The sequence below is a fragment of the Microcebus murinus genome, chromosome 6 (genome assembly GCF_040939455.1).
Source record: "Microcebus murinus isolate Inina chromosome 6, M.murinus_Inina_mat1.0, whole genome shotgun sequence".
In the NCBI taxonomy this organism is placed as follows: Eukaryota; Metazoa; Chordata; class Mammalia; order Primates; family Cheirogaleidae; genus Microcebus; species Microcebus murinus.
The window spans coordinates 6,617,654-6,643,229 of NC_134109.1; the positions used below are offsets into that span (position 1 = coordinate 6,617,654).

Below are 25,576 nucleotides of genomic sequence, written 5' to 3' on the forward strand. Positions count from 1 at the left end.
CTCCCTGCCCGATGGCAGAGGCCTGAGCGGGGCGCTGTGCGGAGGCTCAGAGGGAGCCCCCGAGCCCGGGGAAGGTGGGGGGCTAAGCTCGAGGCCCCAGGCAGGGTGAGGAGCCGGCCTGTGTGGGGACCTAATTGCACGCGGGATGCTGGTGCAGAGGAACCGGGGTTGAAGGTTGCGAAAGCCATTATTCACTCATTCATTCACTGTCCTTCATTCATTCCCATTTATCCAGCCATTCAGCAAACGTTGGTAACGCGACACTGGGGAGCAGGATGCCAGCCGTGGGTGGGGAGAGAAGGAAGGACGCCGGTCTCTGCTGGGAGGACAGGCCAGGGAAGGGGGGTGCAGGGGGCCTCCAACTCGGAGCCTTTGAGCAGGCCAAGCTGCGGGAGTGAGGAGCCACAGCCAGGACCCTGGGGCCGCACCGCGAGGCCCTGGGGACCGTGCTTTGCCTTCTCAGCCAGGCTCCTCAGTCTAACCCTCTCCCTCTGTCCCCTGCAGCAGGCGGGCTCCGGCGAGTTCCGGACGCTGCGGAAAGGCTTCTCACCGTACCACTCGGAGTCCCAGCTCGCGTCCCTGCCACCCTCCTACCAGGATTCGCTGCAGAACGTACGTGCCCTCCCCCGCCCCAAGGACCCCAGATGCTCGCGTGAGAGGGCCAGGCTCCGCGAGTGGCCAACCCGGGCGAGAGGGTTTGGGCCCCCGTCTCAGCCCAGCTCTGTGTCCACCTGGACAGGCAGCGGGACAGGGCTGGGGCTTGTGGCCACGGTGGCCTCCCTTGTCCTCTGCTGTCTTCCATCCGCACCCTCCCAGCAAGGGGCGCTGGGCTCCCCCAGCCTTGGCGCCCCGTGAGGGCCGAGTCTTGTGTTTGGAGGTGGAGCCCCACGTCGGAGGGATGCTGCCAGAGTGGGGCCGGTGTCCAAGCCCGTGGCGTGGTCACAGGGACTCACTGGGCCCCGGAGAGCCCGCGTCCGGCGCTTGGGCCCCCGGGAGAGTGAGGCCCTGGCACACCCGGGCAAGTGTCCTTCAGGGCTGCCGGTGGGTGGCGGGGCGCAGGGGTACATCGGGTGGCTCTGGGGTGGGTGTCACGTCCTGACAGGAGGAGCCAGGCTGTTGACAGGCCCCTGGGGATGGTGTTCTCCCCACCTTTGTTTGGTTAGTTGTCTTTGGTTATGAGCATAACAGTTGAGTGGCACAAAAGGTGTGTTCACAAAGTTGTGCAGTCGTCACAAGAGAACATTGTCATCACCCCAAAAAGAAACCCTGTACCCATCAGCAGTCACCTGCCCCCCACCCCCTAGCCACCGGCAGCCGCCAGTCTACTTTCTGTCCCCACGGACTTGCTATGCTGGACATCTTATAGAAACGGAACCATACAATATGTGGCCTTCCGTGTCTGGCTTCCATCACATCTTCAAGATTCATGACTGGGGGCTGGGTCGGTCTCGTCGGTGGGTGGCAGGTCTCCCCGCACAGGGGATGCTGTTCGGCCGGAACAGCGACGGCCATTTCCGTTGTGTGGCTGTGGTCAGCTGCGTGGCTGTGAATGCTTGTGGACACGCACTTTGTGGACGTTTGGTTTGTGTTCAGTTCTCTCGGGGGGACACCGGTCCCCCCACTTCTGGCATCAGCTCTGGAGGTCCCCGACGTGGGTCTGAGGCCCGGCCCATGTCTCACAAGCTGTCTGGTCTGGGCAGACCATTCTCAGCCTCCGCGCTCTGCTCACCCCTAAATGGGCGCGCCGAGATGCAGCGTCTGCTGGAGGGTTGTCGCAAACGCCCGGTGGCTGGTCTGCCCGGGCAGGCGCTAGCCCAGCAGGAGAGCCGCAGGGCTCTCCCAGCGTGTGGCCCCAGGGGGCAGAAGGGGACACGCAGTTCCAGTGCAGCTTCCAGTGCAGCTTCGGGGTGAGCTGCACCTGGGGAGCACAGGACAGGAAAGCCAGGCTTTCGCTACTCCTTATGCATGTTGTCTAGTCGATGGCATCATTTGCAGGACCCCAGGCCTCACTGGCACCGCCACCACCCAGTGAGGGGGCAGGAAAGGGCTGGATGGCGCAGCCCACCCCCGAGGCTGCTGCCCCCTCTTGCCTGTGCTCCAGGTGTCACCGCCAGGGAGCAGGCGGTCCGGGACCGGGCACGGTGGGGGCATGAGGCCAGAGGTGCCAGGGGCCCGCTGACACGCGGTCTTCCCCCAGGACCGGGCGGTGGTGCCCGCAGGGGCACACACACACCAGGGCCAGGCCTCCCAGGGCCGTCCGCGTGTGGCTGGCGCCCCCTGCTGGCCGATGAGGGGAGTGTGGCCTCTGCCTCAGGCCGGCTGCCTCCCTGGCCGCCCAGGGAGCACCCCTGGGTCCCTGTTTGGTTTCCCTGCACAACAGGCTGGCCTGGGCACCTGAGACCGGGCCCCAAGGCCGTGGGGCCTCCAGAGGTGGCTGGCAGAGGTCCAGTGCCCCCTTAACCTCAGGGAGGCTGGGTGTCTGTGGGCACAGCAGGAACCGGCAGCCTGGGAGGCCGGGGACAGGTGGAGGCCAGGCGGGTGGGGAGTCCAGAGCAGTGGCCGCCAGGGCGGTGGAAGGTTCTGCGTAGTGCAGCCGGGGCAGTGTGGCGGTGACACCGTGTGGGCTGCGGCTGGGCAGGGTTCCAGCCCAGGCCACCGCGTCTGCCGGGTCACTAGGGGGGGTCACCGGAGGTACGCTGACCGGGAGGGAAACATTCCATTTCCAAGGCTGGCTGTGGCTGCCTGTGGGAGCCGCAGGATGGCCCGGACGCCCAGGGGACGTTCTTCCCTCTCTCCTGTCCCTGAGCGCCTCCCGCTATTTGCTGTCTGCTCTCGGCACTCGCAGGTCCCCTCGAGCCCGCTCCCCTTGTCTTATGAGCTGGTTCCTGGGGCGCCGAGGGTCCCTACCACCACCCCAGGCCAGAAGCCTGGCACCCTGCCCCACGGCCACCTGGACCCCGCGGGAGGGAAGCTGGGGACCCGGCCCATGCCCTGCCAGACCCTCAGCTTCTGCCAGAGGCCGGGTCCCCTACCCCAGGCCTCAGATGGGAGCTGGGCACCTGGGGCCGATTCATCCCCCAGGTGGCCGGGCCAGGGCCAGGAGAGGGTCCTCAGCCCTGGGCAGTGCTGGGGTGGGAAGGGCGAGGCCTTGCAGTCAGCTGGAGCAGGGTTTGAATCCAGACCTTTCTCGTCTTGCTGTGTGATTGGAGTCTCCAGCTCCCGTGTTGCACCTTGTCTGCAAAATGCCACACCTGCGGGTGGGCTGCTGTGGGGGCCTGCAGGACACAGTGGTGCCCCGCACTTCTCTTCTCGCCCCACGCTGCGAGGGACCGCTCCATCTGCAGAGGACCTGGCGTGGTGCGATGGGGCCGGGGCTCCGCGGGTGCCCAGTCCTCACACCTGCTTCCTTCGTCCCCACTTGCGCCTGGGCCCTGGCCCACACAATCAGGGACCTCCCTCAGCCGCCCATCACGCCCACAGCCACCACCTGGGGGCCAGCCAGGGTGAGCTAAGCCTGTGATTCCTTTCCACAGGGCCCGGCCTGCCCTGTTCCTGAGCTGCCCTCGCCACCCCCTGCTGGCTACGGCTCTGCAGGACAGAAGCCCGAGGCTGTCGTGCACGCCATGAAGGTAAGGCCCACCACCTGCTCTCCAGGAGGTGCTAGGTGCACTGCTGGGCTGTAGGACCTGTGACCCCACCTGCCTTCTGAGTCTGGGGGCATCTGAGTGGCAGGGGTGGGGTTTCATCTCCATGCCGGTGGCTGGTGACCATGGCGGGCACTTCCCCAAAGCCAGAGAGTTGGCACGGGAGGGGCTGGAAGGACTCCCAGGCCCTGCCTCTGGGCAGCCGCCGCCCTCACAGGCCCCCGGTGCAGACGGGCAGGTCCATGGTGCTCTGGTTTCCCCTGGGGCTGCACACCTGAGCACAGCGCCCACTGCCCCCTGCCTTCCTCGTGTGCATGCCATGGACATCACGCACAGGTGTGCACGGATACACCTGCACTGGCACCTCCACTGGCAGCGACTCACACCTGCCCACGTGTGCAAGTGCCCCTCCTCCCCAGCTGGTGGGCCCTGGGTTGGGGTGATGGGGCGAGCCCACCAGCCTGCCCGCCCTTCTCCCAGCACCAGCCAGGGCCGCCGTGGGTGGGGAGAGAAGGAAGGACGCTGGTCTCTGCTGCGAGGACAGGCCAGGGAAGGGGGGTGTCCACAGTGTAGGTGTCCACAGTGTCACCAGGTGAGGGGGTGACCTGCCTCTGTCCTTAGAGACCTGGCAGCTGGGGTCCTCAGCTTTATTGTGCAGCAGGGAAAGCTGAGGTTTGGGGTGCCAGGTGACCTCCCTGAGGCCTGCTGGTGGCCTGTGCCCGACTGTGGGACCTGTTCTTTTCAGGTCCTGGAGGTGCACGAGAACCTGGACCGGCAGCTCCAGGACAGCTGTGAGGAGGACCTGAGTGAGAAGGAGAAGGCCATCGTCCGTGAGATGTGCAATGTGAGCCACTTCCCGGGGCTGGGGGCAGGGGCCTGGCACCGGCAGGGTGACCTGCCCAGCATGGCCACACCCTTCCCTGTGTAGGACTCCACTAGCACCAGGTGTCCTGGGTGGCTGGGGGAGGCCTTGGAGACCCTGGAGCCCAGGCGTGTCGCCGCTGCCCCTGCCTCTCCCAGAGGTCCCTGGTCTCTGCAGATGTCTTCCTCCCCTGGGGAGCCAGGCAGAGCCTGCGCTGGCCCACACCCCGGGACTGGCCTTGTCCTCCCAGCTTGCTGGTGGCCCTGGTGGCTGCCGGCTAGGCAAGGGGTGCCCAGAGCTGGTGGTGCAGGTGGTGGGACCCTTCTAGAAGCAGGGCTGTCTCTGGGTCTGCCCAGGAGAACCTCTTCCCTGGCCCACCTGTCCACTTGGGGGAGCCAGCAGGGCAGCGGTTTCACGGGGTCTGACCCTGGGGTCCTGATGCCCCCACACTGCCTCTGGGGTCTGTGTTCCCACTGGGCAGCTGTAAGGCTGAGCCACAGCCCTGCAGTGACCCGCCCAGGGGGGCAGGTGTGAGGTGAGGGTGGATGTGCACAGACCTGGTCTGACCAACTCTGGGCCTCTGGCGCCTCAGTTTCCCCTCCTGGCTCCACGGCTCTGGGGACATGGGCGATTCTGCAGAGCACTGAGGCAGCAGGTGGCTCGGGGCAAGCCCTCCACTCACATCCCGCCCTCCCACAGGTGGTCTGGAGAAAACTGGGAGACGCCGCCAGCTCCAAGCCCTCCATCCGGCAGCACCTGTCTGGGAACCAGTTCAAGGGGCCCTTGTAGGGCTGTTCTTCCGCGGGTGTGGGCCGGCCCCGCCTGGGGTCCCCAGGGCGGCTCCAGGCCCCAGACGTGGGCAGGACCTCCGGCTGAGCCACTGTCTTCTCTCTCTGCGGTGAACTGTACATAGGGCCCTGCCGCGGCCGGACTCGCGGCGGCCGGGCTCGCGGCGGCCGGGCTCGCGTCCCGCCTCCCACACCAGCACACCGGGAAGTGGGCGCTGCTGACCGTCCCCGGGGCAGGCCGGCCGGGACAGCCTCACGCCCCGGGCTCCACGACGAGACGCTGAAGGCTGCTTCTGAGGTGCCAGGCCCAAGGACTGTCCCTGTGCCCTCCACCCCCAGCCGCCACCTGCACTGGACAGAGGCCCCGGCACCTGGGTCCCGATGCAGGGGCGCCACTTTCGCCCGCCTGCCGGCCTGGCCCCGGCCCACCGAGCGCTGGGTCCCCTGTGTCATGGACAGAGACACTCGCCGGTGCACGGCTGGCTGGAGGCTGCTCTGGGCTCTCGGCCCCGTCCCCGACACTCAGTCTGGAGCCAGGGCCCCTCCCCCGCCCGGGCTGTGCCCAGCCGCCCTGATGTCAGCTGCTGCTTGTTTTTAGGGTTCATCACCTCCACCCCCAACACTCTCTGCAGCGTGCCCCCACCCTGTGCCAGGTGTGCCCCATCGTTTTGGGCTTCTCCTGCCCAGTGCCCGAGGCACATCCCTGTCTGTGGTTTCCACCACGGGCCAGCTACCTGGGAAGGTCCTGGGGAGAGTTTCTCGTTCCAGGTGGGTAGCACTGGGCCACAGCTGGGCCTCTGGTCAGCTGTGGCCTCCCCCTCCTGGGTCACTGTGGACAGGGCAGCAGATGACAAAAGTTCTGTTCTCCCTGGGAAGGAAGGAGCCCAACCTGGTTCTGGCTTTAATTTGCTGTGTGACGTCCAGCAAGTCACTCAGCCTCTCTGGGCCCCTGGTGGAAAAATGGGGTCTCCAAGGTTCCTTTCAGCCCTGCTCCCAGTGCAAGGCCATCCAGCTCCAGATGGCCTGGGTCCTCTTTGACAGCACGACCTGAGGGGCCGACCTGCTACAGAGGTGCCGGGCAGGTGGGCTGGGTGGAGCAAGGCCCAAGCTGAGCTCCGCTGCCTCGCTGTCCCATCACAGGCAGACAGTCGCCGCCCCCTCCCCACCCCCCCAGCCCAGTGTCCTCAGCTGCAGATGGGCAGCATAAGCCTCTCCTTACTGGGCTCTGGGGTCACACGAGATTGTCAGTGTCAATGACCACGCAAAGGCAGTGTGTGTGTGAGGAGGAGGAGGCCTAGAGGGGCTAAGCGGTGATACGGCACATTAGGAATGAGATCCCAGACCCTAGGACAGGGACAGACCGCTTTCCCGACATCTGTGAACGCCCTTGTAGCTGGCCCCGGGCACCCCCTGCCCTTCTGTTCAGCTCCTCGCCCGTCAGACTGCTGCGCCCCAACGGTACTTAGCGCTCCGTGCCGCCAGCACGCCAGGAGCCTGAAGAGGTGGTCTTTGTATCAACAGGTCTCATTCAGGCCCAAGCAAGGGGAAGGGGACGGCTTCTCCCTCTTTCTCCCCATCGGGGGACCTTATTCTGAGCAGTTCCCGCTCCATGTCTGCCATCAGCACCCTTGGGTCACACACTCTCAGGGGAAAGGCTCATGCCCTCACTGTGTCCAGGGAGTGCTGAGCGGGTGCTGGCCATGGGCCTGGGCCTGCTGCTCCTGCTGTGGGCATTACCAGAGGTTCCCTGGGCTCCTGGAAGGAGTGTGCTGTCTGTCACTAGAGGTGTGGACTGAAGCTGGATGAACACCTGCTGGCTACGGTACTGGGCGATTCCTGCCCGAGTGGGCAGCTGGACTGGAGGGCAGGGGGAGGAGGCCCCTCTGGGTCTTGGAGTCCAAAGAACCACAGAGCAGCCTGGGGGGCTGTGGGTCCATTTTGGGTGGGGTTTGAGTCTGGGAGCCCACGTGAATCCTGTTTGGATCCGGTTGGCTTGGCCACCACTGAAAGCAATAAGTAAGGGCTCCTGGCACCTGCAGATCTCCTGCAAGTTGGCCAAGGGAGGTGCAGCCTTGAAGCGACCTTTTCCCTCTGGAGGGGAGTGACCCCACCCCTCATGCTGCAGTGGCATCCAGGGATCTTCGAGAACCCTCCTGCCTGCAACGGAGGCAGCACAAGCTGTGCCCCTGAGCCAACACAGCATTGGGATGGTTTTCTAGGACAGAATTCAGTGACAGTCACATCTCAGACATACTAGCTGATTTAAAAAAGCCAGCAGTGACTCTGACCCCAGGTTCCTGGGTGCAGGTGGCAGTTGCAGAGCTGAGCCACAGGCTGGGGAGGGTCAGATGGGACCTCCCACACGGGGAGGCTTGGGGGGCTGCAGCTCAGTGTGACTCCTGGCTCTGCCACCAGCAGGGTGACACTTCCCTTCTGGAGCCTTAGCTCTTAAAGCACCTGATGGGGTGTCCTTTCAGAGAGGCCCCTTTCCATTTCAAGCTCGGCTTGCGCTGGGCTTCAGGTCCCACTGTGACGAAACACACCCTTCCAGCCTCACCCAGGTGGCCCGGCCCATCCTGGAGTCATCAATCTGCTGAGCACATTTTTATCCAGAAGTTATTAGCTACACATCAGTGTTTAAAGAGAAAAAAGTGACCTTTCATTTTTTTTTCTTAGAACTTGAGAAGAAACAAAATACATACTACTGATTTTTCTTTTTTCTTAAAGAAACTAAATGCATGACTGCAGAGGTAGAGGTGTATATTTTTCATACTGTGGGGGGAAAGTATTTGTGCTGCTTTTTGGAGATGGGCTGGAACGTCTGGTTTCTGTCCCCAGGCCCGGCAGCTGTGCTCTATTTTCTGTAGACGTGACTGCGGTGAGACCTGGGGCGGCCCTCCCACCCCAGCACCGTGCAGCGCCAGGGGCCTGGGACTCCCGGCCCGCTTCTACCTTCTGTCGAACCACTTTGATTTGGGGAGAGAAAAAGAAATTGAACTTTTTGATAGTGTGGTAAAAACATTGATTTGAACTATTTTAGTAAAAGGAGTAACAAATAAGATTGTGATAGTGTATACTTTGAGCTAGATAAATAAAGGCCTCTTTGCGAGCCTCCCGGCTGGGTGCTCCATGCTTATTTCCTTTGCGGGTGGCAGGTTGCTGGGCAGACAGGGCAGTGGCCCCTCAAGCTCCTGCCCCAGATGTTCAGCCCTGGCCCCTCAGGTGAATGGTGCAGGCCACTGCCAGTCCAGTTGCCTGTGTCTAGTCACAGCCAGAAATAGAAAGGATTTCCTGACTTTGGGACCCGTGTTTATGCATTCATACTTAAAAGTTCCGAACTGGTTTGGGACTCATCCAGTTCCTCCAAAGAAAACCCGTGCAGACGTGGGATGGTGGCAGGCTGTCCCAGCAGGCAGCTGCCCCAGCCCACCCAGAGGTGCCCTGCTGTGAGGCTGCAGCCAGGCCCAGAGCCCAGGGGAGGCCACATGCTTGCGCAGGTCTCGCAGCCCAGGGGCTGCTAAGGCCTGGAGCCCCACCTCCTGCCCGTAACAAACAGAGGGGTAGTTTCAGAACGGATTTTATTTGGATAACTGACTGAAGGAGTCTCACTTGTAACCAAGATGGAATTCACAGTATGTTGTTACATTCACACTTAAAAAATATATCTTTATGTACAGGAATTTGCAAATAGATGTAAACATACATTACTTTCCAAGTACATTTCTCTCCTCCCTGGAGGAAAAAAAAGCCATCCAACAAGACAACCCCTTCAAAATAATTTTAATACAAAGGATGCAAACATTTATAAATCAAAAACGTGGTTCATCTGACCCTCTGGGTGTCATGGGAGAGAACATGACTGAATAAAAACTATGACAACAGCTTGACTTCAGATGGAATTGGACTATTTAAAATTGAGTTTCCAGGAAAAATAGGCACTGATTTCTAGAAGGAAAAATCACTCCTTACTGAAGCTATTTATTGAGCCAATATGGCTGGTTAACATTTTTACTAGTATAAAGTAACCCAGTGCAGGCCTCTCAGGCGACGTTAGCGGAAACCAAGCACACACGGTCAGACGGCAAGTGGTGCTGCCGAGGCTACAGTGAAAGCTGGCTGCCCCCATCCTCCAGATGTGAGGACCACCCCAACTTCATCCCAGGGGTCTGGTTCCTTCTTTCCATACTGCAACTGTCTAGCATTATACAAGGTACCCTGCTGCTTACCCACTTAAGCTACTCTTCAAGTTGATTAGAAAAACTCTTGTTAAAAAACAAAGGGAAAAAGGCGTCAGGTTATCTCATCCAGGCTGCCCGCCCCAGCCCCCCGACTGGAGGCATGCCAGGTGGTGGGATGGGTGGGGGCACGGGTGGCTGTCCTCCAGGGGGGACAGCGGGAGGTGGGTAGCTAGCCGGTGGCAGGCCCAAGCCTGGAGGAGGGTGGGGTGGAACTGCATGTGTGGGGGGCAGGCGTGGAGGTGGGGGAGGGAAGTTGGGGTTGTAGGTAGGTGGAGGTGGGGGGTAGCCTGGAGTGGGAGGAGGAATGGTGGGTGGGGGGAAGGAGGCTGGGGGAGGGGGCACAGGCGGTGGGGGCGGGTTGGGGGGGTAGACGTGGGGGTGGTAGGGAAGGTGAGCAGGTGGGCCATAGGCTGGGGGCAGGGCACCGTAGGAGGGGCCCTCAGTCTTCATCATGGACTGCAGGCTCTGGTAGCCCTCTCCAGACATGTAGGAGCTGGTGGTAGACATCCCCGTTATGTAGCTGGAGGGGGGCGGGGGCGGGGGCCGGTGTGGCAGCGGTGGTGGCTGGTGCACAGGGGCCGGGTGGGCCGGAGGAGGAATCTGGACTTTGGGGAGGTCACTGGCATCCACTGGGCCTGGTGGCTCAGCCTCACCTAAGGCAGCGGCGAGGGGAGGCTTCCGGTCTGCAGAAGAGAGACAAGTCAGTGTCCGTCCATGGCTCAGTGCGTCTGCTCCCTGTCAAGGGACTGGTAGGCAGTGGTGTCCCCCAGGGCTGTCCTTACAGAGGAGCAGGGAGCAGCATCTCTGGCCCAATGTGTGTACCATCAGGTATCTCCCCCACACCAGTCAGAACAGCCCTCCCCTGCTCCAACGACCCTCCCTCAGCCCTGGAGCCCCCTCTGCCTCAGTTCCCAGCGCCCTCTTCCTCACACAAATGGTACAGGGGCCCCTCCATCTTTCTGCCTGTTTCTGCCCCCAGAGACAGCCTGGGAGCCAGGGCCGCATCGAATTACTGTCTGCAGCGCTGGCATTTTGCAGAAAGCCTGAGAGTTGGTTAAATGAATGCAGTGGCATTTAAAAAATGTACAAGTCTCTGACATTCCCAATGTACTCATCAAAGTAGCAATTCTGGTTCTATTTTACTAAAGAGAAGCTAGATCAAATCCCACTGCATACTCTCAGTTTTCTCAAAACATGAGTGCTTGCACGTATGCGTATATGCATGTGTGTGTGTGTGTGTGTGTGTGTGGCAGGGGCAGGCAGCACGTGGCATTCCTGAGACACTCCTGTGCTCAGAACCCACCAGAGGCCCCTCCTACAGTGCTCCACAGCCCACATTCCCTTCCCCAGTGCCTCATTTGACACATTTCGGCCTGTGATCCCCGAGTCATGGGCAGATCCCTGGAAAATGACATCAGAACACCCCACAAGGGTAGCCAAACACTTAGAATGTGGGTTCTTCCCCCAATATAGCCCAGAAGACAAATCACAGGGAGAAATTTCTGGTTCCAGAAAAGAACACAAAACAGGAGAAGCAAAGGCCATGAAGAGGGTTTCTAGTTCCCCAAGCACCTGCCCCCTGGACAGGGCATGGCACACGCTCATGGTTGTGCAGATGCCAACACTAGGTGCGCAATGCTTTTGTTCTTGGCACAGTGAAGGTGAAAATTTCAGGTTGGCCACAGATGTGTCACTGGGGCTGCCTGTGCCCTACCCAGTCAGAAGACCAGACACACCTGAACTTAGAGAACCTGCCTAGACTCCAGTTCAGGGTCAGGTGCCCTTTGGTTCTAGAAGCTGACTAAAAAGACCCATGTGTGAAAGTGCCAGCCCCCTTTGATGCCTCCATGTGTCACAGGAGGCCTTAAAGGGTGCCGGCACGTTCCCACACGAGCTGAAATGCCACAGCAAGATAGGTCCACAAACACACTCTTCCACTTTTAAGAAACCAACTCTCGTGACACTCAAGTCTGTGGCCTCTTCAGTCGCCAGCGTACCCAGCCTTATCCTTTGTGATTGAGCTGGAACAGGATGAGGTCTCCCCTCAGCACCTCCCTTGTGCATACTAGTTCCTGGCACCTGACTGCCACACACTGCCACCAAACCTCACGGGAACTGCAGCTCTCTCCTTTCTTCACTGCCCACCTTTGCTGCTGCCTTGACCTAAAGAGGTGCTCTGGCTACCGGGCTCTGCTCTCCCCAGCCACGGCCCCCAGCAGCTGTCTGGGGGCGCTCCTAGGTCCCACTCAAGTCCCAGTCCCGCTCCTAGTCAGCCACGGTGGGAGCTCAGGCAGACTGCTGGAGCCCTCAAGCACGGGCGGCAGTACTGCCGGCTGCCCGGCCCCCATGCCACATCTCCTCAGGGGAGACACAGCCACTAGCTCAGGAGCAGGGAACCGCACTTGCTGAGATGCCCCATAAATACTAAATGAGAACTGCAGGCATCTTTTTAAGCAAGGTTCATATTAAATTGGGGACTGTGGGATTTGGCCCAAAGTGGAAAACGATGCCTCTGCTCTCTCAAAGCATACAGACCTCTGTGATTGAATATAAACAGAAAGAAACTTACTCAGCGGCACATCTGCTGCGGGCACACATTGCTATGAGCCACATGTGCCGACCGACAGCGCAGCAGACTGAAAGAGCTGCTGCTGACAGGGCGCAGAGACGTCTCTGGAACTGCCACCAGCTTTTGGAAGACACACATCGCCTTGGCCTTCTCTAGTTTAATGCTGTATCTTCCAAAATGGTGCCCCAGGTAAAGAATGCTGTATTCTTTATAACTTTCCTCCTCTACTCCTAGTGATGTCAGAGACGCTTCTCAGTTCACTGTGTACCTGTTGAGAACTTTTCACTCTTTCATGTACTCGCCATGTGACTCTGAACAATTGCTTATTCTTCAAAATGCACCGAGAAGACATCCTGCCAACAGGAAGCAGGTGTGAGAGAGACTGGAGTCTAGTATCTGCGGCAATCCCGCTTGGATCTGGATAAACGTTCAGCTGGCAGGGTTTTGTTTTCCTAAAACTGATTCTAAAGCCATTTATCCTGTGTACTTCGGCATCTCTGGATGTGAGAGGTCAGAGAATATTCAGATGAACTTAACATTTACAACATCCTCAAAATACCTGGTTTGTAAAAATAAGGACAATTTTTGCAAAATCCTTGCTCATGGCTGTCTTTTAAATCTTGGCCACATAGTCCCCTTTCTGTAAGTTCCAAGGACCTGCCACATCTGTCTTTCAAACAGGTGACAAGGACAGCTGGCCAAGCTGCTTCAGCAGATGCTTACCTGGAGGTGGGTGGGCTGGAGGCAATGGTGGGTGCGTGGTCTCAATTTTGGGGATTTTAGGTGGTGGTGGTTCTAAAAAGAAAAAGTGGATTAAAAAAACCACTCATACCTTTTTATGTGAAAAAGCATGTCATAATGAAAAAAAGGAAAGGAAACTGTACTACCAGAGAGTTCTTTGGGAGAGAAAGAACAGATATGACCAAGACTTTAGGGGAACTTCAGGAAGGCTTCAGCTAAACCACATGCCTGACCCTGTTAAGATAACAAAACAAATCGAATACGAAAGAGAAACCCACTGGTCACAGCCATTTCCACATCCATCTGGTGTCCTCACTGACGACTACGGGCAAGTCCTTCAACGTGAGAACTGCAGAGCAGCATCTCAGCGACCAAGTGTCATCCACCGGCAGTCCTCACGTGTACAGACGTACAGAGACAAGCCGGAGTAGCAAAGGCATGTCACCTGGCCCCTGGTGCTCACAAGAGGAATTTCTACTTTTTTATTTTTAGACATATTTTTATTTTCTCTCTCACAAATACTATTTCCAGCTGGCAACATGTCAGAGGAAGCACACTGACTGGAGTCAGCAGAGTGACGGAGGCTGGCGTGCTGACAGCAGGAAGGATCCACCACTCATAAAAGCACGAGGTCAGGACAACTCAGAGTGGAAAAAACAGTCTATTCTTTGGGGTGCAGCATGTAACCAGCACCCACAATAACAGTGCTAAGTCTCCCAGACAGGCTACAGGAAGCCCAATCTCTTCTGTTTAAGGCGGCAGACAGCATGCACACTTGATGGAAAAACAACTCTATCTTTCTGCTTGTTTTTATGTTGTGGGTCTTTCTTCCTGAAACATACTTTAATCTGCCTTGTATACCACTCAGATCTGCATCTCCTCTGGCATCACTGACACTTTCTCTTGATTTCCTTCCTCTCAAACACAGGCTGAATTCAAGGTCCCAGGACCTCTTCTCTCTTTACCTTCTTCCTCAGCGAGCAAACCCCCTCTAAGTGGATGACTGTGAACCTATATCTCTAGCGTCCATCTCTCCACCAAAACCACGGGCCATCCCCAGACCACAGCAGCCAGCACCGTGCACTCCACCTGTTCCCTCTGTCTCCTGTAACTGGTATTACTCTCACCTCAGGCACCCACCTCTCCTCCCTCTCTTCTCACAGCCAGCCAGCTAAAGCTGTCTAGATCAGTGCTGTCCAACAACATAATCAGAGCCACATACGCACACTTTAAAACTTAAACTTTCCAGGGGCCATGTTAAAAATTAAAAACAGTTGAAACTAATTTTAATAGTATTTTATTTAACCTGATAGGTCAAAAATTTGATCTCAACATGTAATTGACATAAAACTTTACTAAAGAGATACTTTACATTCTCTTTTCTTACAAACTCCTGGAAATCTGGTGTGTACTTTGTGCTGCTGGCACGTGCATTGCTGCGACCTCACACCATGGGGGGCCAGCGCTGCCTGTCCTGCCTGTCCTGCTTGTCCTCGGCACCATGCCTCACTGAGGTGCCTGTAAGCTTCCCCCCATTTCCAACCACGTGTCCTATTTACTGCTGCCAGGAGACTATTCTCATATGAAATTTGGACTCCACCATTCCTCTGCTATCTCCAATGGCTTCCACTGCCTCTGCAAAATCCATATTCCTCCAGGTGGAATCTGTGATCTGGTCCTAATCCACATTTTCAATCTGATCAAGAGCTATTCCCTTTCAACTCTTCACATTCCAGGACTCCTCTCCATTTCCCCCTAAATGCTCAAGTCCTTTGCTCACTTGCATCCTTCTACCTAAAAGCTCCATCCCCTGAGCTCCAGCTGCTCAAAGGCAACTCCTCCTCCAGGGTCACTGTGGCTTGTCTCCTGCTTCTCTGACAGACCTGCACGTCATCTGGACCCGACTGCACACTCCACATGGCATGGCCCACTCTTGTGTCTCATGCTTAACGTCTGCCAATTTGGAGCTAAAAAAAAATTCACCTGTACTGAACTCATCATTTCCCCAAAGATACTGGAGAAAAAAAAAGTAGTTCTATCCTAACTTTAAGATCTTACAGTAGTTTAATGAATAATTTAGTGGAACTAAGAACTAAGCAACAAAGAAACATAAATGAATAAATACGGTCTGTGCCTTCAAAGAGTTCAATTTCACAGGGCACACTGACACAGAGACAAAACATTTCTAATTTTCTGTTTTGTTCTGTTTCAGATTTTGCTCTCTCCTTCTGTTTATTTCCAATATAGAAACAAATTAACCAACTTTGGGCTCTACAAATGTGGAAAGCCCCACAGCATTCAGAAGAGGCCAGGTCTGTGTCGGCAGCAGGGCTGGGCCACTGTGGCTCTGGGCAGCACACTACAGCCCACTTCCCACCTTCCCCCCACCATGCTGCTGCACTGGGGTCCTGAGGGGATTGCCCTGGCCCTGGACTCGCCCTGCTGTGATGGGCATAACTAGTCTCTAAAAACACATTGCTGCAAGAGCTCTCCTACATCCATAATTATATTTTATATATGTTACTGCGTTACGTTTTTATTGCCAATAATGTTTTCTGTATTGACATCTATTGTCAGAGTACAACCTAAAAATATATGGTCAGGTGATAAACAGAGAAGGTGATGCACTTTTTCTTATAGACAGGGAAACATTTTCTATGCACTCTAAGGTTAAATTTTAAGGCCAATCTACGTATGGAAGGAAACAATGTTGGCTAAGAATTTAAATGAATTTAGTTTTGTATAGAGATACATAGTGCTAAAAAACAAAACATCAGAATAGGATATTACCTGTTGCTTTGTTCTCTTCTTTGGGAGAGACAACCTATTACAAAAGAAAATATACAATTGTTAACTGAGTCCTGGAATGTTGAAGAAAATTAAGGATTATCCGGGCACTCCCAGAATTGTGACAGAACATGGCCTCAGCTAAAAATTATTTCTGGCCTGAACTTGCAGGGCATGGCACCTCACAGATCATCATTGCTACTTCCTTCCTCTTTCCCTTTTCCAAATCAGACAGAAAGACTCACTCCTAGGAACAGCGGGTTCTTAACACTATTTCTGGCTTTCTATTGCACTTCCTACAGGGGATCCTTGGTTTTGCTGACGTGGGTGCATCCCACATGGCTTCCTGTGGGGGCTGGGGAACAACAAATGGCTTCCTCCACTGGCTAGGGTTGCTATCATGGGGAAAATAGATTTGTGCTCCTACTACTAGAAACTTTTACAAATACTCTGTGTCACTTAAAGAACTCAACGCTCAAGAAGAGCACCGAAGAGACAATTACTCTGGCAGCCAGCATACAGCAGTGAGGACCACTTGGGATGGAGGGAACACTTTTACCCTTTGGGTCAGGCAGCTGCAGGTAACCAGCATCCACAATGACAATGCCAGGATGCAGAAACTATATACCCTAATAGTTTCAGAGCCCCAGCAGAGATGATACAGGCAGTGGGGGCTGGAGGAGGAGGACAGACCCCTCCCTCCTGGTTCTTAGAGGAGCCTTTCCTTGGAGCACACACAGTCAGTGAGTTTGGGTGAGTCGCCCCCTGCTTCTGGTGTTCAGTTCAATCTGTCAGAAATGGAAACAGTGCTCAGGTGTGGTGCTGCCATTTGGAAAGCCCACTATGTCCAGGCCCTGCCATGTCTCACTCACCACGGCTCGTTTAGCCTGTCGGGGAGGACTAGGCTGTGGAGAGGGTTTCTTGGGCTGCTGTGCTTGCTGCTGCTGCTGCTGGGCTGATTGCTGGGAGTCCTTCTGCTGGGGCTGGGACGGTTCAGAGCCTTGAGATGGTTGTGACTGTTGTACTTGTGGCACTTGTGGTGTAGGCTGAAGAGACGGGGGCTGCTGCAGCTGATGGGGGGTATGATGAGGCATCTGTTGTTTTCCTTGTGAGTACAGATCCAGGATTTGGTGGCAGATGTCTAAATGATAGCCAACAATTATATTTAGCACAACTTGATGTTTTATATAAAATTTTACCTAGCAAAAGAATCAGTTATGATTCCCCTAGGAGGACCAAAAAGCAGGAATCACATTTGTAACTTATTCATCTTTATTATACACAACACTGGTGTGTATTTTTCAGTTCGCCAAAACTATGTGCTTGGATAAAGTGAAAACTATATTAGAGGCCGGGCGCGGTGGCTCACGCCTGTAATCCTAGCACTCTGGGAGGCTGAGGCGGGTGGATTGCTCGAGGTCAGGAGTTCAAAACTAGCCTGAGCAAGAGCGAGACCCCTGTCTCTGCTATAAGTAGAAAGAAATGAATTGGCCAACTAATATATAGAGAAAAAATTAGCCGGGCATGGTGGCACATGCCTGTAGTCCCAGCTACTCAGGAGGCTGAGGCAGCAGGATTGCTTGAGCCCAAGAGTTTGAGGTTGCTGTGAGCTAGGCTGATGCCACGGCACTCACTCTAGCCTGTGCAACAAAGCAAGACTCTGTCTCTAAAAAACAAAACAACAACAACAAAAAAAACTATATTAGAGAATTTTTTAAAAGATGCTTTTGAAAAATTCCTTACATATGCCTATTTGGGAAAATTCATTCTTAGGACTCAAGGTTCAGGGGCAAGAATAATCTTAACATGGAACACCATCGTTAGAAAGCTCAGCATGCCCAGTACCTTCCAAAACGTCAACAGGGACATCTTGAACAAACTGCTCCCACCATCTCCTATACATAGGTTTGGAGGTCCATTCTTGTATTTCAAATTTGCACAAACGTCCTGCGAGATACATCACTGCTACTGCTATGATCTCTGGTTCCCACTGCAGTGACAAGGTGGTGCAGAGACTAGTTCAATAAGGAAAAAAAAAAGATTACTTGACTTGTATTATCTAACACTATGATTAAACAATGCATGGAGATTAGATGTCACATCTAAATGTTCATTTGCTTATTCTCCCTTAAACATTCTTAAATAAATTACTATAAATAAAACAGCAAGTCTTTAGTCTTATAAAGGTATCAAAATAAGTTAACCATAGTTATTAAAAGTTCCTTAAAGAATCAAAAGGATTCTAGCACATTCAAAAATTGCTACAGTTTATGAAATACAAACAAAAATGGTTTATATTCTTTAAACTTTTGAAATCCCAGCCACTGAACTGCTTCTTCAAACGAAATCTTATGGGGATGTCAAATATGAGACGCTTCTCTGACTGCTGGAGGGTAGGGCTGACAGCAACTCCATCCACAGGCATTCCGTTCCTTACCATGGTACCTCATTAGATTCTGGGCTCTAAGAAGAACATCAAAGCTCTAACACCATTACAGGGAAGTATATTTTTACAGAACCAAATGGGTTCTAAGTATTCAGTTGCCAAAATTCTCTGGTATACTGTTTTGGACTTAAGTTTCAAATTGGTGATAAGATTTCAGCATCTCATACCACCATGACATGGCAGAGCAGAAAGAAACCCCTCTGCTGGGAAGCAGATGACCTGAACTTTAGCTCCAACTCTGCCATTAACTGGCTCTTCAAGTAGGGGCAAGTCAGTTTCCTCTGATACAAAATAAGGGGTTTGGGTTAAATGAGCCACAAAGTCTCTGCTTATTTTAAAACACTATAATTAAATCAACACTTGAACATGAGTACCTGTCATTTACAAATGTCCATGCCATTTGAACCAGCTTTTGAATTTTGTTTTTATCACCTAGAAATGGGGATAAAAGGTAAATTAATAGCAATAGGAAAAAAAAACTCCACCAGAAGCCACAAAGCAGCAGGTAACCTCCTATTTAAAACCTTCTATGTACTCGTCATCATTCCAATACATAGCAAAGAGCTTTAGCCTGGCAAATGAGGACAAATGATGTGGGTCCATATCTTACCTCTGTTCTTTTTCCACGTGACCTATACTGAGCCACCATTTATGGGAAACCTGGCTCCAGAGATAATTTTATTAGTCTATTTAAAAAATTCTAATTCATTTTCCTCTCTCTCATATTACTTGTCAACTAGATGACAGAATCTGTTTATGTATAAAAGGAAACAGCATTAACAGCTATGATATTGAATTGTCTGAGCAAGCTATGCCTCTGGTACTTTACACATTGAACTTTGTTTTCCTCTTTTGAGAAACATAATCTGAGTATCATCATATTATAAAGACTTGATTTCAGAATGAAAAAGTTCTTTCAAAAACTTTTTTCTCTGGCTCACGCCTATAATCCTAGCACTCTGGGAGGCTGAAGCAGGCAGATGGCTTGAGGTCAGGAGTTCGAAACCAGCCTGAGCAAGAGCGAGACCCCCATCTCTACTAAAACTAGAAAGAAATAAATTGGCCAACTAAAAATATATAGAAAAAATTAGCTAGGCATGGTGGCTCGTGCTTGTAATCCCAGCTACTGAGGAGGCTGAGGCAGAAGGATTGCTTGAGCCCAGGAGTTTGAGATTGCTGTGAGCTAGGCTGATGCCACAGCACTCTAGCCCGGGCAACAGAATGAGACTCTGACTCACACACACAAAAGAACCAAAAAATAAAAAAAAACCACAACTTTTTTCTTACCTTTGAGTTGTTTTGCATATTTCAGTAGAAATTGGTATGGATGTTCTACCTGTAAATCAAACTTTATGGTCTGTAGTAAAATTCTCTCCAGGACCATTACTTCTTCCTAAAAATAAATAACACATGTTGGGATAGTAATTACAATCACAAGTTTCAAACAGCATTAAAAAAGTGAGTTTTCTTGTTTGTTTATTATCTCTTCAAGTTATATTTTAACAACTGTTTATTATTCTTTTTCTTCTCTTTCCCACTTAGGCTTTTAACATGCTCAGAGACACTAACAGATTCTGAGAAGAACTCAAAGTAGGAAGATAAAACAATCACAGGGTTAACTAAAAAAAAGGCTGGAAACAAAGATCCTTAGAAATATTGTTACTTTCAATAAATACATGACTCTATAAAACTTAGCTTCACTTTATAGATTCTTTAACTGAATTGTAGTTTCTTTCAAGACCCCATTAAAAAAACAATCCCTGAGGAATTTTCATTGAAAACTTTAAGAAAGAGATGATAGCTAGCTTCACGAAAACTCAGTAAGTTGTACCTGTGTGTGTACGTATGTATGTGTATGTATACACAGGCACAAATAGCGTATGTGTGAATAGAGGCACATTATTTTTATATCTAAATCTCTCATTTATTTGAAATTAGCTGTTCCAACATCATTTGCTGAATAAGTTATCACTTCCTATTTTATTTAAAATGCTACCTTAATCACATTCTAAACTATATGTATACACACATATAAAATATTTTCTATTATTGATCTGTGTGTCTACTTCTGTACTAGGATCAAAGGGATATGGAAGGGATATAGTAGCTCCATTATTATTCCTTTTGTTCAAAAAGGTTCTTATTTTCGCATGTCCCTTCTCGCCCAAATTTTAGTGTCATTTTATTTAGTATCATCCCAGAAAAAATAAAAGCCATTGATATTCTGATTGGGAACTCAATGAATTTATAGAACAATTACGAAAAATGGAGATTTTAACTATATTGAATCTTCCTGTCAAAAATTTATTTATTTATTAAATTGTTTTCAGCCCTTTAGTAGTTTTAAAGTCCTCTCTACACCCAAAACAAGGTTTCTACAAGGTTTCTCCTTGGATATTTTATTTAAGTGCTGCTATTGTAAATGAAATCTCTTTTATTATACTCTCTAACTAGTTAATGTCCCTCAACTGGTACTTCTTAAATGAATAGCCTGAGTGAACCTAGCACTTAAAGATAATGTAAAACACAATCAAGACACTGTATAGGAAGAACAATCAGAATTCCTTATTTGGCATCAGAGAAGAAAGGACTTTGTAGAGGATGGAAAATCTCATCGGCGGTTGCATTAACTCCAGAAAGAGTAGACATGTAGGTAACAGGTTTTCATTTAGAAATATGGCATTACTTCACAGGATATAGAAATGATTCTATGATGATTTATTATACCAAATAACATGGCAAGACTAAGGTTTTTCTAACCTAGTTTTCCAAGTGTTTTCTCATGAAAACTTTTTAAAATCTTAGAAGAATTCACACAGTATAAAAAAAAGCTGTTTTTTTTTTTTTTTTTAAAATTCACCTGTTATTGTCACCACCTGTTTCCCAGAAGCTTCAACATTTTCTCTAAACTTAGAAACAATTTTTTTTACCAAGTGTATCAATTGGCTTCTAGGCTGTATCCCATTTAGTGTCACAAGATAGCCCAAGGCCTGCCCTTTCTCTGTGTCTCAAATATTCAATTAATGGGGATACTTATAGGTTTTTGAGCAAACATCATTCCTCAGGGAAGCTTTCCCTCAACTCCATATTTCTCTGGGAGACTTGTCTGGGTCTCTGGGTAGAATGCAGTCATAGCATCTTTAAATGATCTTTTATAGCATTTATCATAGCTCATAATCAAATAGTTATTTATATGATTATTTGATTAAAATTTATCAACTGTAAATTATTTGATTAAAATTTATACAACTGTAAAATTCATGAGAGCAAAGATCATGTCTATTTTGCCAAGTGTTTTATGTCTAGTGCCTAACATAGTGGATAAAATATTTGCTGAATACATGAAAAGCTAAAATTGTTGGGAAAAGCTACATAGTTAAAGCAAAGCTATTATAATTAAGGTAAAAAAAAAAGTTCCATGTGATTCATGATCTTATTTTTCCTAAATACTTATACTGCCTCTCTCAAATAATTGCCCTCCTTTCTGCCAAGGAAAGCATCCTCCACAATGTCTTCACTGCTCCCAGATTTAGGGTGCTCTCCTTTGGTCCCTATTCCCCAAATCATGTGTGGGGAGGCTGCACATGGCGGAGGAGAGGGGCAAGTTGCAGAGCCCTCTTGCCCATTCTGGTCTAACTGGTATGGCAATCCCCCTTTTCCTATTCTCTGGGGCACTGGAGCTGTAGTACCTCTACTTCACTGTGCCTGGACCCAGTTCTGGTTTTCTGATTTGATGATATAGTGGGTACATGCTCAAAGTAAAGGGGGACTTCTCCAAGGCACCCTGGGATAGTACACACAAGCAACTGCCACACGCCCTCATCCTGCCATGGTCCCAGATCTGTGTGATGCCTTCTCCTTAAACCATAGCTTGTCAGTCACAAGGTTCCCCTGCCCCATGACCAACACTGACTGAAGCACCACATGTCCCCACACTTGGACTAGTCACATCAGGGACACAGAGCCTCATGACTTAGTAAAAATCAAATACCCAGAGCATCAAAAACTTTATCTGATGGTTGAGTTTTTGATTATCATCAGTATGAGTTCCTAATAGGCTTAAAGTTTTATAAATAGGCTAACAGATTTATAATTAAGGACAGAGTTACACTGACAATACTTATAAAATATTAGTGTTAACCATAACCACAATATATACAAAAGCATATTGGGCCCCTGTTAACTACCCAAAGCAATGAGGAAATGACTACACATTTTACATACACATATATAAATACTATTTGGCAAAGAGAAGGATAACAACTGTAAGACAATACAAGCTGGTTAGAAAAAAACAAGACCATGACTGGTGCTGAACTTCATTGCCTTAGCTTTGTTTAGACTGTGATTTTGAATTTTCCCCTATAACGTTAGTCATTTACTCCACAAGTACCTGCTGAATGCCTCCTCTGACCTGCCACTGAACTAGGTACTAGACAAAACAGACACACAGTCCTTGCTCTCATGGATCTTACAGTTGAGAAGGGGAGAGAGTTATGTGTGATTATTTGATAAAAATTTATCTAATGGAAACTTAAATGCATAGTACTAAGTGAAAGAAGCCAATCGGAAAAGGCTACATCCTGTTTGATTCCAGCTCTGTGACATTCCGGAAGAGGCAAAACTGTAGAGATAGTAAAAAGATCAGTGGTTGCCAAGGGTTAGAAGGGAGGGAAGGATGAATGGGCAGAGCACAGAGGATTTCTAGGGCTGTGAAAATACACCATGTGACACTGTAATGGTGCACACATGTCATTACACATTTGTCCAAACCTACAGAATGTAAAAAACTAAGAATGAACCCTTACATAAACTATGGACTCTGCATGATGATGTGTTGATGCAGGCTTATCAAGTGTAACAAATACACCTCTCTGGTGGGGGATGTTGCTACTGGGGGATGCTGTGCACGTGTAGGGACAGGGGATCTATGGGAAATCTCTGTAATTCCCACTGATTTTTGCTGTGAACCCAATACTGCTCTAAAAACTAAAGTCTTTAAAAAAACCTTTCAATTACAAACTGTGATAAATGTTATGAAGGATAATTAACAGGTGCTATATAAGGGTTACAACAGGGGCACTTGGCAAGAATGGAGGTGGAGGAAAAATGACATTGGTCCCCGAAAGTGGTATTTTTAGAACACAATAAAAGCATGTGTTCGATTATTTGAGCACCATTTGCTAACATTGGCAGAGGTTGTGAGGAAGGAATAGGATGGATGTATGACCAGTATCAATCTCTGGGTCTCTGAAAACGCTGCAAACATTAATCCTTCTGATATTCTTGGAAAGCAAAAGACACACAGCATATGTAGGCATCTGCACATGTACATGTAGCATACACACTTCTGTTTGACCCAGAAGCTGGCTGGAGATGTGACCCACCATCATCACCAAACTAAGAAGTGGAGTGCTAATGGCAATGAGAAGATTTCTGCTCATATCTATAAAACATACTATTGTCTCTAAAGTGCTTACAATACTACTAGGCATATTAGGAAGTACCACATGAGTGTAGGCTACATTATCTTCCTCTCTTACAAAAGCAAGCTGTACCTTCTACATAAGGCCCTCTTAGGAGCTCAAGGCACTGGCAGACACAGGGGCCAGAGCCATTGCCAACATAAGGAACGGTTTCCCGATGCTACCCCAAGGAATCAAGATTTGAAGGCAGTAAGTTATGGTTCTTACCTTTGGGTCATCTCCAAACTGGCCAAATTGTACATCATTTAATAAACTACGAGCTGTTTTGATGATATCTTTACATTTTTTTGGCGTTTCTTCTACTTTCCCAGCCAGAAATAGACAACAAGCTCCTGTCACCTAAAAGGGAGATAAAAGCTCTTGATCTTTGTTATCAAAGATCAAACTGCCGGCACCTTGATCTTGGATTTTGCAGCCTCCAGAACTGTGTAGAATAAGTTTCTGTTGCTGCCTCAACCCTGGTTCAGTCCCTATATCACTGAGGTCTGCACCACTCTACCTTCAGCTTCTCTTCACACACTCCAATAGCTCTCACACCCCACTCTCCTCACATAATCCCAATCACACTGGATGTCAGACACTATGCCAGGGGTACCAAACTGATTCTGACATGGTTTTCTCCTTTAAGAACTTTACAAATTATTAAGGAAGACATGAATACAAATCTAAGTAAAATTTTTGCACCGTGCCCCCCAATACCAAAACAAACCAATAAAATGACCTTCCTGTTAAGTCTAATTATGTCATCTTCTTCATGAAACCATTCAATCACTTCACTGTTTACTTCCTAAAGTCAAATTTCTATAGTCTGGTATTTAAGGCTTATCATGGTCTGACTCTGCTTACCCTTTCACCCAGGGTTTCATCATTCCCTTCCCAATTGAAGTTCCTGGCTGGGCTGACAACATGCTGCTTGCGTCCCCTTGCATCTACTTATGCTGGTTTCTCTTGGACTGCTGACCTAGCCGATCTCAGCAAGTCTATGCGCTATGTGTCTTCAAGGCTTAACTTACCGCTGGCATTTCCTTAGCATTTTCCCTGCTTCCTCTAAGATGCAATTAATCTCCTCCTTGAATGCCACAGCCCTCTACCTGTACCTCTCCCATGGCTCACTTTCTCCCATGTATTCTGTACTTGTCATACTACCTACTCTGGACTAAAAGCTACTTGAGGCAGCTTCCCTGTCTGGATTTCCTACGGAGAGTAAGAAAGTGCAGAGCCAAGGAGTAACTGCAGAACGAGTGACATGGCATAGAGAATTTCCATCCCATATTGCTTTCTTGGCCTTTGTTGTGTCTCAATTATAAGCCCAGATTTATCTTGGGAAAGGTAACAAGGAAATGAACTTTAATACAAAGTACAATATGACTATGGTCCATACTAGCCTAAATGAAAAAAAATTTGAACGTGGTTAATTGGAAAAAACAAAGCTTAAACCTGGTTCTGTTTATATCTAGTATATACCATATAAAAATAAACATTTTCTGGAAAATATGATAAAAAGAGAGATTATAATTAATCTACCAAACTGTGTGGAAATAGTAGCATATGACAAAGAATTACAACAAAATTCAACTACTTACATATCTTGGGAATTGCTTGAAGGAATGAAACATATAGAAGCGATGAAAATAAATTATTCCAGTTGCCAGGGTATCATAGTGTCTGTTGTTCTGGTTAAGGACTCTAGCCAATAACTTTTATAGGTATGCTCTTAGTTACATGCAGCAAAACAATACGGACAAACAATAACAATAAAAAAAAATCAATGGTAAACAGCATCAGTGGCAAAGCAGGCAGATGGGAATCTTAGGGTGTTGGAATTCTGGTACAAGAATTAGTGAGTTGAAGTTTTATGTTTTTATAAGCCTTTAGAAACTCTGAAACTGTGATCTTAACAGGCACCTGTCTTCCTTCTGGGTAGCCACAAGCTCAATGGCTAAGTCTACACTTTCAAATGATAAACCTGAAACAGAAAAAACCCTGAAAAGCCAGGCAAAGCAGAAACATTTAAA

At 50.3% G+C, this 25,576-nt stretch overlaps 2 protein-coding genes across 2 annotated transcripts in view; one reads left to right on the forward strand and one right to left on the reverse strand.

Moving 5' to 3' along the window:
- The window catches only part of CCDC85C (coiled-coil domain containing 85C), a 76,190-nt gene extending 67,009 nt beyond the window's left edge, over positions 1-9,181 (forward strand). Inside the window, exons 3-6 of the mRNA XM_020285628.2 lie at positions 505-612; positions 3,534-3,629; positions 4,390-4,488; positions 5,206-9,181. Of these exons, the coding sequence (XP_020141217.2) occupies positions 505-612; positions 3,534-3,629; positions 4,390-4,488; positions 5,206-5,295 (393 nt within the window). The 3' untranslated portion in view covers positions 5,296-9,181. The remainder of the gene's footprint in view (positions 1-504; positions 613-3,533; positions 3,630-4,389; positions 4,489-5,205) is intronic.
- Positions 9,058-25,576, reverse strand: part of CCNK (cyclin K) — a 28,660-nt gene continuing 12,141 nt past the window's right edge. Inside the window, exons 4-12 of the mRNA XM_012751723.3 lie at positions 25,145-25,226; positions 23,769-23,900; positions 19,363-19,468; positions 18,450-18,507; positions 17,475-17,644; positions 16,502-16,770; positions 15,633-15,666; positions 12,825-12,896; positions 9,058-10,215 (exon numbers count right to left, since the gene is read on the reverse strand). Coding sequence (XP_012607177.1) covers positions 9,590-10,215; positions 12,825-12,896; positions 15,633-15,666; positions 16,502-16,770; positions 17,475-17,644; positions 18,450-18,507; positions 19,363-19,468; positions 23,769-23,900; positions 25,145-25,226 — 1,549 coding nt within the window. The 3' untranslated portion in view covers positions 9,058-9,589. The remainder of the gene's footprint in view (positions 10,216-12,824; positions 12,897-15,632; positions 15,667-16,501; positions 16,771-17,474; positions 17,645-18,449; positions 18,508-19,362; positions 19,469-23,768; positions 23,901-25,144; positions 25,227-25,576) is intronic.